At 32.8% G+C, this 12779-nt stretch overlaps 1 protein-coding gene across 1 annotated transcript in view; it reads right to left on the reverse strand.

The window, feature by feature from the left end:
- Positions 1-12090, reverse strand: part of spz4 (Spaetzle domain-containing protein 4) — a 90488-nt gene extending 78398 nt beyond the window's left edge. The window contains exon 1 of the mRNA XM_081729460.1: positions 11854-12090. Coding sequence (XP_081585586.1) covers positions 11854-11880 — 27 coding nt within the window. The 5' untranslated portion in view covers positions 11881-12090. The remainder of the gene's footprint in view (positions 1-11853) is intronic.
- Positions 12091-12779: the final 689 nt, after the last annotated feature.

The following is a 12779-nucleotide window of genomic DNA, read 5'->3' on the forward strand; positions in this document are numbered from 1 at the left end:
AAAATAAACCCTGCTTTTCCTAGATTTCGCGCACTTTTTATTACTTTTTTTCTTCCATTGTATATAAGTGCCCATGCATTTTCCTAACATGAATAACATTATAGGACCACTTCCTAAAATAAGAAGAGAATGTAAGTACATACTAGTAATATTCCAAGTAGTTTTCCTCTCTTTTTTCTTTCCTTTTCATTTTTTCCCTCGAATTTTGCGTCTCTTACTTTAGCGCCCGGGGCCGCCGCCCCGCTCGTCCCCCTACGAGACACCACTGTTTGGTGACACTGCTGAGGTTATTATTGTTGATAGTTCTACTTTATTTCTGTTTATTAACGTTTCCCTGTATAAAATGGCAAAATCATGCTATGCTGTACCTGGAAATTTGTAAAATAAATAAATAAATAAATAAATAAAAAATAAAAACGAGATCTGTCTGATCACCCTGCTGTGTAGGTACTGTAGATGTACCACAAAAATTCTGTATTTCAATGGGTGGATAGGAAACGAGGTTCAAGGTAGCATCAGTAACTCTTGATTTCGAGGCAAGAATGCTACTCTTTATATCTTGATTACTGTTCGAAAGCTCTAATAGATAGCAAATAGTGGTAACGAACAAAATGTACTTACCACCACTGGCTTTATAAAACATATAAATAAGAATTCCTAATGATAAAAACATCAACACACGTGAGAAGAATATGGTGTGTATTGTACCGCCTTAACGGTAGAGTTAAGACACTAATCACTATTTAACCAATTTGTAAGAAACACTGCTAACGAGGAGCTGCAAATCTTCTTTGTGAAGCCATTCCGAAATGCTAAGTGGATGTTTATGCTGAATCAACAATGTATGTATTAAAGCAACTAATCCTCCAAAGAGCACGTGAAGGAAAAACTAAACATTCATACTATTTATTAGTGCATATGCATTACGTGTATAAAGCATGCATTGACTTAGGTCATGACTGAATAATAATAAACACGCAAACGTTTCAGTTTGTCAATCTGTGTATCATGTTAAATTCTAATTAACTGTCACGCTAACAGATGTTGCTACCTGCGCTATTGATTGATTGCCTGATGGTAATAGATGTTGCTGTCTGAGTTATTGATTGCCTGTCTAACGGTAATAGATTTTTCTACCTGCGCTATTGATTGCCTGTCTGCCGGTAATAGATGTTGCTGCCTGCGCTGTTGATTGCCTGTCCGACGGTAATACGTATATATTGCTGCCTACGCTATTGATTGCTTGCCTAACGGTAATAGATGTTGCTGCCTGTGGTATTGTTTGCCTGTCTGACGGTAATAGATGTTGCTGACTGCGGTAATGATTGATCCTCAATGATTTATATGAACATAATGTTCTGTATAACTAAGTCCTTGAATAATTGCATAAATGAGCAGATTCGGGGGAGACAATGATAAAGGACACTTCCATGAAATGGAGTTATTAGGTGGAATGGGTTGGGATCGAACCACAGAACAATACGTAAATAGTTTTATTTTGGAAATGTATCTAAAGGTGGACAGGACAAGCTTGTTTGGTATGTGTCATTGGATAACATTTCATGGAAATGTTGAACTTTCTTTTACAGTTTACTCGAAAGTTAGGGAATGTCACTTAGCATTGTGTTCGACCGAACGTCTCAAATATGGCATGGCGTTTGGAATGGTTGTTGGGCAATCCCAGTGTAAATAAGTAAATAAAGTAAATTTGTCAGTTGTAAACAATTAGAACTTTTAATTAAGCACATTTTGAGCCTACTTATACGACAGGGTGAAGATTTGCACACAATGACAACAACAAATAGTAATAATAATAATAACTTTATATTGAGTGCTGCGAACAAGTAAGCAAAAAATACAGCAGCTGTAATAGTGTTACATGATAATGCTTAACACAATAGGCTACCAGTAAAATAATAATCATAATGAATTACAAGTCAATTGCAAACTCAAGAGGCTAAAACGACCCTTGTCAAAAAGTAAAAATACAGGAATTTTCTAATTTAAAATGACTTTTAAAATCAAGACCTAACAAAAATGATCAATAATATTTTCTAAACAATATAGTCAAAGTTTCATTTAAAATAGGTTAGTGTTACTTTCAAAATTTTCACGGCCGTTAAGCTAATATATATAAGGTGTGTCATATTCGTCATATTATCCTGAGATAAATATAACATTTTTAAAAAGATTGCCAGACAATTCTTTGTCATCAATTAAATATATTTATTAATACATGTGTGACAGATGGTCTGTAAGGTTTTGAAATATATGACTTTGGTCAGTTTAAATTATAACATTTTTTAACTATTTTTAGATTCTCAGAATTTCGAATTTAGAATCTCTTCGATTGATTGCTGATTTTATAATTTATTGCGCTTTACCTACATTTTCTAGATAATATTTGCTACAGTGCCTATTTCCTAACACAATTTGAATACACTATTTATCGCTGAATTTTCTTCTGTCAAACAGACTTTGGAGCAACCAATAATTTATCCAAAAATCATAATTATGGAAGTAATATGCTTGACAAAAGATTTCTGAACATCTTCCATTTTGTTTATTAGCGTATTACAGATACTGTTTCAAACTCTCGTTTAAATCTAACTAGTGTCTGGTATAAATAAACATATGAATTACCATCTTTAAAATCAGGCAATAACTTTTATTGTCCCTTGTACCGTATTAATGTTTAATATTTTAATGATTAACTGATTTGTAAATTGAGATAATATATACTTGTTTCCATTTCTAAGGGAATACTCCCGGCTTTAAAGAAATATTAAAAATGTTCGATACATTTGTTGCTACATCATTACCACAGGCTTTAATTATGTAGTAAGAAATATTATTGGTATTCCCTTTAAATTTTCTAATTGTTTGAATTAGATCTGTTTCCGTGATATTTGGAAAACAAATTGGCATGCTTAAGTTGTTACTAAATTTTTCCAATATCTTAACATCATATTTTGTATATTGATAATTAGAACCTACATAAAAAGAACTATAAAACAACTTCAGTTTCAATCTTCACAGTCATTGATACATGATCATACTTTATCCACCTTGAAATTTGTTATTCGATTTTTTAAATGTTCTCTAGAAGTATAAATTGTTCTTACTAATACTCCTCTCCAAAGTTAAAAAAATATAATTTTCTTTCCTGGACATATTTCTTTTAACAATGTTTCTCAACTCGGAATACCTATCCACGGATCCTTATATTTTGTGTTGTATTAAACAATTTCTTCAGGATATGAGCGTCAAACACCTCATATTATTATTATTATTATTATTATTATTATTATTATTATTATTATTATTATTATTATTATTATTATTATTATTATTATTATTATTATCATTATTATTATTATTATTATTATTATTATTATTATTATTATTATTATATTATTATTATTATTATTATTATTATTATTATTTTGTCAGCATTGTTTTCATGATCCTTAATTTCACTTATTGCCTCAATTTCGTAATATATCTGAGTGGTCACATTTTTTTTTTAAAGGGAAATTATAATTAATCGTATAATAGCAGTCTTATTGTCCTAAGGTTTTATTGTTTTATGCGTTTCATGTGTAAGTGAATGTTCATTTACTGCAAAATTGGTAGAACAATTACTTTGTTAGAAAATTAAATTAATGTAGATGAATAAACAGTTCATTGTACCAATAAAAACAATAAACAATAAATCGGTAATTATATTGCAAATCAAAGAACTAATGCTCATGCCACTGGTAAAAAGTGCCAACGCTGTGAGACATTTTTAATTGCTTTTTATACTAATTTGAGGATACTGAGTCAAATGGAATTTTTGAACATATTTATCCACGGGATCATGAACAAAAATGATCTCAAACTTGGGTAGTAAAAAGTCCCAACGCTGTGAGACATTTTTAATTGCTTTTTATACTAATTTGAGGATACTGAGTCAAATGGAATTTTTGAACATATTTATCCACGGGATCATGAACAAAAATGATCTCAAACTTGGGTGGTAAAAAGTGCCAACGCTGTGAGACATTTTTAATTGCTTTTTATACTAATTTGAGGATACTGAGTCAAATGGAATTTTTGAACATATTTATCCACGGGATCATGAACAAAAATGATCTCAAACTTGGGTGGTAAAAAGTGCCAACGCTGTGAGACATTTTTAATTGCTTTTTATACTAATTTGAGGATACTGAGTCAAATGGAATTTTTGAACATATTTATCCACGGGATCATGAACAAAAATGATCTCAAACTTGGGTGGTAAAAAGTGCCAACGCTGTGAGACATTTTTAATTGCTTTTTATACTAATTTGAGGATACTGAGTCAAATGGAATTTTTGAACATATTTATCCACGGGATCATGAACAAAAATGATCTCAAACTTGGGTGGTAAAAAGTGCCAACGCTGTGAGACATTTTTAATTGCTTTTTATACTAATTTGAGGATACTGAGTCAAATGGAATTTTTGAACATATTTATCCACGGGATCATGAACAAAAATGATCTCAAACTTGGGATATATTTTCCATGAGGTGTTCGTATACCCTGCGCCAGTACTAACGCTATAAACCAGCCTATCGACAGGGAAGGGTTAAAATTTTGCCAAACAGCCCGAAAGAACTTCGTAAAATGCTAGAGCTAATGGGCGGTATTCAGAGAGAATTCGTTAATCGAGGGTTAGTTACAGACTAGTAACTGTCATACTAGCTCTTTACTAAGGAAGGTGCACTTTTTGGTATTCAGAGTCAACTTGAATACAACCAAACAATTGATTTGGGTATGATTAACTTATATAACCCCAATGCATCGGGTGAGAAAAATAGATGTGACAACTACGGAAAAGTAGATGAGCGCATGCGTAGTCTGTAAAAATGAAAATACATGAAATACGAAATGTTGTGTCGCACGCTAAAACGTGGGTAAAATATTAGACTCTGCTCCAGATTAATTAGTCACATGTGATTAACTTCGTCAAATACTACGTCCTAATCAGAGACTCTGAATACAATTTTGATAATCATCCTTTAGTCAACCCCGTATTATCGCCGTAATCACACGTCAAAACGACTCTGCATAAGGCCCTATATGTTCAATATTTATCAGAACTTCAGCACATGATTATTAAAATTTGCAGCACGTGTGTACAACGCTATGTACGTGGTGCAGTAATGCTCCGCTTTCTCCAACAGTGACCTTGCTAAGGATCGAACGTGATATTCAACTCAAACGAGGGCAGAGAACTTTTCAAGATGGCCTCCTTCCTGCAGAAAATCATCGGAAGAAAGGTGAATAGAATACAAAACACAAACTTCATGCTCTCGAATTGTTTTCAATTTTTTTTCTCACTTCTCTCCTCACAGAGCAGTGCTTTATTCAGTCTCAACGGGGGGAGGGGGGATCTAGAAGATAAAATCTGGGGATGGGGTAGCCAGAACCTAGAGTGTGATAGGTATATCATGAGTTTACGTAAATCATTTTAATTTGAAATCCGTTTACGCACTTCGTTAACAGAAAATAGTAAAAAAAAAAAAAAAAAAAAAAAAAATGTAACAGTTAATTTGTGCTTCTCGTGTGAAAATGAGAAAGCACACATCTTTGTTGCTTTTTGTCTTCATTTTCTTATATTTTACTATCAAGTACACAGAGACACAACATATAATCGTGATCCATTCAAGAACTAATTCGTCAATTGCCTATGTTTGCAAATTGATTTACAACATTTCATTGGTCCTTCAGATGTTTTCACTTAACTCTCTCCCAATGGATATTATGGCTAGGTTGAATGTTGACATTGTGGACCTCAAGCATTGTTTTACACATTGCATAACAGAAAAAACTGTAACTGAAATTATATCTAATGTTTCAAAAATTTTCCAATAAAGAATAAAAGGCCTTACTATAAAATTTCAAACATATATAAATAAGAGCTTCAATTATTTTTGTCACTCAAAAACTGAGGGGCCTAGCCCCCCGGCCCAGGGTTAAATCTGCCACAGGGTGGGGGAATGTAAAACCCTAGTTGGACGCTATGTTTATCACCAATATCTTGAAAAACTTGGCAAGAAATTCTAGAAGTTTGGCAGGATTTTCCTCCATAACATGTCTGGATAAAACATTGTCACAGAGTGTAATATGATGGACTTTGTCTACTTTTCTAGTTTTTAAGTGGTTTGCACATTCGTCTTCTATCCATGTCATTTTGGGTTTAATTTGCAATGTCAGCAGTCTGCATTATGTTATACAAAGTCGAGTGGTAAGAACATTAAACGAAAACTGCTTCAGATTGGTTGAAAATTAACTTTTTTATCTTATGAAAGGGTGTATTCCTAAAGCAGCATCCGAACAACTACTCGAGTATTATCCGTGGCTTAATACACATCGGAGATCGAATTCAAGACCAGAGACATAGAAAGAATGCATCTTAATCTCTTATCCATTTTAACGCACAAAAGGAGTCCAGTGACATGTTTTATGATGTAATTTATTTGTGCTTATTTTTAAATGCATTTAATTTTATCATGTATCCTTCAGGTACAAATGGGGGCCGCGGTGGCTCAGTGATAGAGCGTTCACTTCTGGGGCATGATGTTTTTGGTTCGATCCCAGCTCGCGCCAAGTGAGTTTTGTGGTAGACAAACATCGTGTGCATGGGTTTTCTAGGGGTTCTCCCGTCTCCTCCAACTTTTTTCATTCTACCGTTTTTACTCATTTCTTTTTATCATCACCCTGCTTTAGCCTAGCCGGCATAACCATGGGATGTAAAACTTTAAGTTTTCATTTCTTCAGCTACTAAATACGTATATATAATCAGAAACCTTCCAAGTTAGACAACCGAAACTACTCTTCTATGTTGCATGTTGCATACTGTTCAGTCAGTGGAAAGAACATCCAATTTTGCTAGTTTGTAATAATTTGTGGAAGAACATTATAATGCTTATTAAGTATAATTGAAAGATTGTGTGTGTTGCGTTCAAATGAACTAAGAAAAAAATCTTTGCAGCAATGCTAAGTTTCTACAAGTATTGTTGTTTCTTTCCACAAAAAAATACCCTCGTATTTTACATTGATATTTAGCAAAATCACTCATTTGATAGTCAATGCCATCTTCAAAGTCTTTTTTTTTTTTTTTTTTTTTTTTTAAGAGAGCATTAAGCCTCCACAACCACACCTGGAGCTCAACCACTAAGCATCAACAAAACATTTACTGAATTGCGCAAAAGTAAAATTTGACCAAAACAAACACTATTGTTACAGTTTCGGCAATCTGAATTACAGTTCCGGCAATCTGAATCACATTTTCGGCAACTTGTATAACAGTTTCGGCAACTTGTATTACAGTTTCGGCAACTTGTATTACAGTTTTGGCAATATAAAGCATGTGATATCAAGATAATGTAAGTATCTGATATATATTGCCGAAACTGGAACACATATTATTAATAAAAAAAGAAATTGGTTTTGTTAGATTTAGTTTTTGTTTCTGTTATTACGTAGTTGTGAAACTGGAATGAGCAGTACTTATTAAAACATTCACTTCTAATGGTGATCTTAAAAGCGTTAACATATCGTTAAGAGTAAGCATGTTGTGTTCTCTGAATTGAGAGTCCTAAAAAGTGAATTTATACTTACAATAGGTACTACTTGGTCACGTTTTTCGTCGTAATGAATAATAATGGAAAGTTTACCTGAATAAGATGAAAATTATATTTAAAAATTATTTTTATATTAGCAATAATAATAAATCACCAATTGCTGTTTGAGTTATTTACACTAACTTAATAACTTTTATTTATAATATGAAATTTGGTAAACAACTCGAAATCTGAAGGGAAAAGACTCAGGTATAGACTTGATTAAAATATCTTGAAATTCTGCACTTTTAGTTACTAATTGTTTATTTAAGTGTTTAATTATTAAGTTTTCTTCTTCTTTTCTCTTTGTGGATACCTTTGCTTAAGCCCAATTAACAATATCATGAATTCAGGATTTTCTTTCTTTTTTTCTTTTTTTCTTTTTTTCCCTAAGCACCACTGCACTGAATAACGTAAAGAGAAGCACAGGTTCTTCTTAGAACCTGTCAACTTTCTCGCTTCCCCTGCAAATATATAATTTAAATGCTAGAAAGTCCTACTTTTATGTGATACACAACCTACAATGCAGTTCTTCCTTCATTTCAAACTGATGACGTCATTCCATATGCAAAATATACACTCACTATTGCACAGTATGCACACCAAAGTGGGTGGACTGGACTACATATTCATATCAGATTTAGAAAGTTTTCTCGTATTTCTGAGCTTACCTTTTAAGAAAAACAAAAAAGTTTTGTTTCTGTGTGACTTTCTTCTATCTATCACATTAAGAAATTGGAGAACCACATGAAGAAAGTGGTACGATTCAGCATTAAAAAAAAAATAAATAAAATAAATAAATAAATAAATAAATAAAATAAAATAAAAAGTGTCCCTAAGTTAGGGCACTTTACGGACCAGTGACGTGGACACTAAGAAAAGGTGAAATTAATATCCAAGCTGGAAGCATTTGAAATGTGTTGTTGCATATCATGGACCGAAAGGAAAAGGAATCAAGACGTCCAAAGGAAGCTAATGAAGGACGACAGATCATGAAGATAATAGGAAAAAGAAGAAACAGCATGCTTGGCCATCTTATTCGGCACTCCGATTGGATCACCGTCTTGATAAGAGGGAAAGGCAGAAGGAAAACCAGGAAGAGAAAGACCAAGGATAGAATATGTAGATGCAATTATGAAGAAGATACCTTATCAAAGTATAAAACAGCTCTCCCAAAAGAGAGAAAAGTTTTACAATTTCCATGTTGCCCACCAACCTATGGTTGAGGAGAGAGAGAAGAAGAAGTTAGGGTCAGGTTACACAATTGATGTATTGTGTAGGGATAAAAATTGAGCATATGTGAAGGAGAGCTTCGAAATAATTCAATGTTTTCAAACTTCATATTATAATCATTATTATTAGACCGAACAACCAGTCTCTAATGGAAAATAGTCAAATAGGGACTTCAAATAAATAGATCAAAACTTCAAAACTAAAATTTAACTCGAAAAGATGAAGATAAATGGAATGGAATTAAGTGATGTTTAGTGTAAATCTTATTCTAAAGAAAGGTGCATAACATATTTCTATGCTTAGACTAATCTAATAAATAAAATATTTCCAGCAATTTATCACTTCACACAGCAATCTAAAGTTTTATAAAATTTTCATGCTACAATTCGAAGAGAAAAATTATTGGTCACTTTCCAACAGGCCAGGATTTAGGAGGATGGCTTCAGCACCGGGCCTGCACTCAAACAGAACTTCAATTAAGAATGAGGAATGGGTTTGAAAAGATCACTACACGACTGATACTTCTATTTAAATTAATGACGTGATTTGAAAACACAAATAAAAAAGCACTTTTGAGGTAGGCCTATTTTATTTAGTTGATTCTCATTTCCTTTTAATTTCATTTCTTGTAATTTTCATTTCTTTTTCGGTATCCCTAATCTCTCTCGAATTATAAACTTCAGTCTCATTTCTTCTTTGAGTATTGTCTCTCTCTCTCGAAGCCTTTAATATAAGCTTTTAAATCACGTTAGTTTATCTAAACCAGTGGTTCTCAACCTAACTCCTATCACGACCTCCATTTTATCTCATCCTCTTCTCAGCGACCCCTCTTATAATTTCTGGTTTGTAATAAGCTTGTCTGGAATTTTTAATATACCTATTACAGAGATCTCACGATATCCATCTATTTCTATAATAGTAGAATCCATTTCTTGTATATAGTGGATACAATAACTTCCCTAAAAGCGAATAGATTAAAACCAAATTTGGTCAATTCACTCACATTATAAATATCGAATCCGATCTGTCATGCGTTTCAAAATGGAGGCAGTTTGACAATTTTAAAACTTTATAACTCCCTTAATTTTGGGTCATATGATAAAAGTGACTTCTAATTTTGGTTTTAAAAATGGACAGCTGTTACAAAAAGTCCATTGAGTATTTTAATTTTCGAGAGGCCGCCACTTCGAGTTACCTCATATTGTGAATTTGGTACACTTTTCTGTATGTGTTCATTCTTCCATGGTAAGCATTAAAACAAAGACAAGAAATCACTTGTCAGTTGAAAATGACTTAATAATGTACGTCACGAAGATTGAACCGAACATTATCGCACTAGTGAAATCGCACCATGCTTAAGTATCTCAATAGCTTTAAGTTTTAATTGCATTTCAGTATGTAGGTTTTGTTGCTTTTGTATTTTCTGGTATTTCAATATGCAGTTCTCATTAATTTCACATCGTACCTCTTTCATTTAAATTCACTGCACATATTGAAAATGTTTAGTAGACCTATTTTTTGTCGTTCTTAACAGTGCGTTAAAAAAAAAAAAACGAAAAAGAAATGCCTATCAGAACAAAGTTCAAAATAATATTTAAAACTATTTTCCGATATTAGATTCTAATTATATTTATCTCTTCCTGTTATCTTCACGACGTGCATGAAACCCTCTCGAGACCCTCATCCCAAGCTGAGAAACGAATCTTAACCAAATATAACATAGTGCAACATGTAAAAGAAATTATTATTATTATTATTATTATTATTATTATTATTATTATTATTATTATTATTATTATTATTATTATTATTATTATTATTATTATATGAAAATTATCTTTGGATATATTTTAGCAGCCCTTTCTGGTTTATTGATATTCTTTCACTGAATCGTGTTAATCTGTAAGGGTCACGCAACATTGTTAACCTGAAACCGTCAAATAAATTACATAAATCGAGGTCTGTTTCCCAGTAGATAACTTATTAAATGTATTTTTACTTGAATACATTTTGAAGTCCATAATAAAGAATCATTAACTGGTGTGATATTTTTTTTTTTTCAAATTGTGAATTGATAACAGTTGATAATTATTCTTTTTTGATTATACTTTACATTATTCAAGATTGCAAGCAATTTATCTAATTTTACCTTTCCAAGTTTTATGTAATAATTAATAATTCGATTTCTTATTTATTATTATTATTATTATTTTAACATTTTTTTTAAAAAAGAAGTATTTCTTTATATTCACATGATAAGTATGATAAATCCATTTCTTTTATCTTAGATATGTTAATTTGTAGGAACAAAACGTTTAAGAAATGTGCAATGCAGCAATTTTCTATCTGGGAATTAGTGAAAAAAAAAAAACTTAGTCGTAAGATACGTGTATTAACACTTACAATACAATTATAAATTAGATTCTATTATATGTCTAGCAATTGAGGGAATCAAACTTTTTTTCGCGAGGTCTTTTGCCCCCATAAAATGATTTGGGTACGCCATTTGTCTCAGATTCTATAACGAGAATTTTTTCATTTCGCCAGTCTTAGACACATTATTATTATTATTATTATTATTATTATTATTATTATTATTATTATTATTATTATTATTATTTACTTTACGAATTTTACAAGGTTATTGCAATGTTTATTTATAAATTCACTTGACCATTGTTAACAATTGCTCTATTCTGAACCAGTTACTATGTGGCAACACTGTAATAGGTGAAAAAATTGACCTACGAAAAGCCCCAGACAAGGTCATCCGAAGAACCGTAACCGGTGTGCGTCCGAAAAAAAAGAAAAACAATGATAAAAAAAACGTATATATATTTTGTAAGCAGACATTGGATCTGCCTCCATGAGGAATTAACCCGAACACAACCTGGACAGACAGACTAAAAATCTAACCTATATTTCGAAAGCTCGCCACCAGATGGCTAAACGTGAGAGGTACTTACCAGAGCAACATACAGTTCCCGCTCCATAGTGTTGGAGGGAGGAGGAGAGGCCAGAATGAGCGTAAGTATATTCACACTGTATGCACTTCCGCACCAGTATTAGAAGATAGTTCACTCAATACTGCGGTGAGCTATAGCCCACCGTATTCACGCAGAACCACATCATACCACTGTGCTAGCAAGCTCGCTACTGAAGAGGCGACCCACACCTTATTAATGAGGGTTTTCCGCGTTCTCATAAGAAAAAGTGGACCTAGTATCTGGGCCACTTACATGTGGTGGGGGGAACTTTGAGGGGTGCCCATCTGCAACAGGGACGTGCCCGGGGCCAAAGACACCGTTAGGAAAGGGCGGGGAAGTCAAAGATGTATGTCAAGCAATCCCAACCGCCAACCAAAGCGCTTCGTCGTTGGACAAAACGAAAATCTATCTTCAGTTTTAGGAGCAGCTTCTGTTCGTATAATTCGCCAAAATAGCTGGCTTTTGTTCGTTCGTTAACATATAGTTTGAGGCACATAATCTTCTCCGTGATTTCTTCTTCTTAATTCTCCCATTCGGAAAAGAAAAAAAGAAGAGAAAAACTCACTTTTAAATTTCTGAAAGTAGTAATTTTACTGTGGGAAACATGATAGTTTTTTCTTCCTTTTCGTTTTCGTCTTTTAGCGGCAACATTGATATTAAAATGTGAAACACCAATATAGTAATTGCTTGATAAATACGCATATAGCGACTGTTGCTAATTATACACATAGAATCAGAATGACTTGTGTAGGAAATTTCCATTTGGTGTAGGAAATATCAAAGTGACAACTGAATCAATCCCCGCCGCAAAACGGATTTTCGCCCCACTGTTGGTGAATCACAAGATCAATTTATTTAGCGATTATTGGTAATGGTCCCTGATTCAGCCCAGACTGGTAGTCAGC

Source organism: Thermobia domestica, chromosome 10 (genome assembly GCF_964235325.1).
Source record: "Thermobia domestica chromosome 10, izTheDome1.hap1.1, whole genome shotgun sequence".
NCBI lineage: Eukaryota > Metazoa > Arthropoda > Insecta > Zygentoma > Lepismatidae > Thermobia > Thermobia domestica.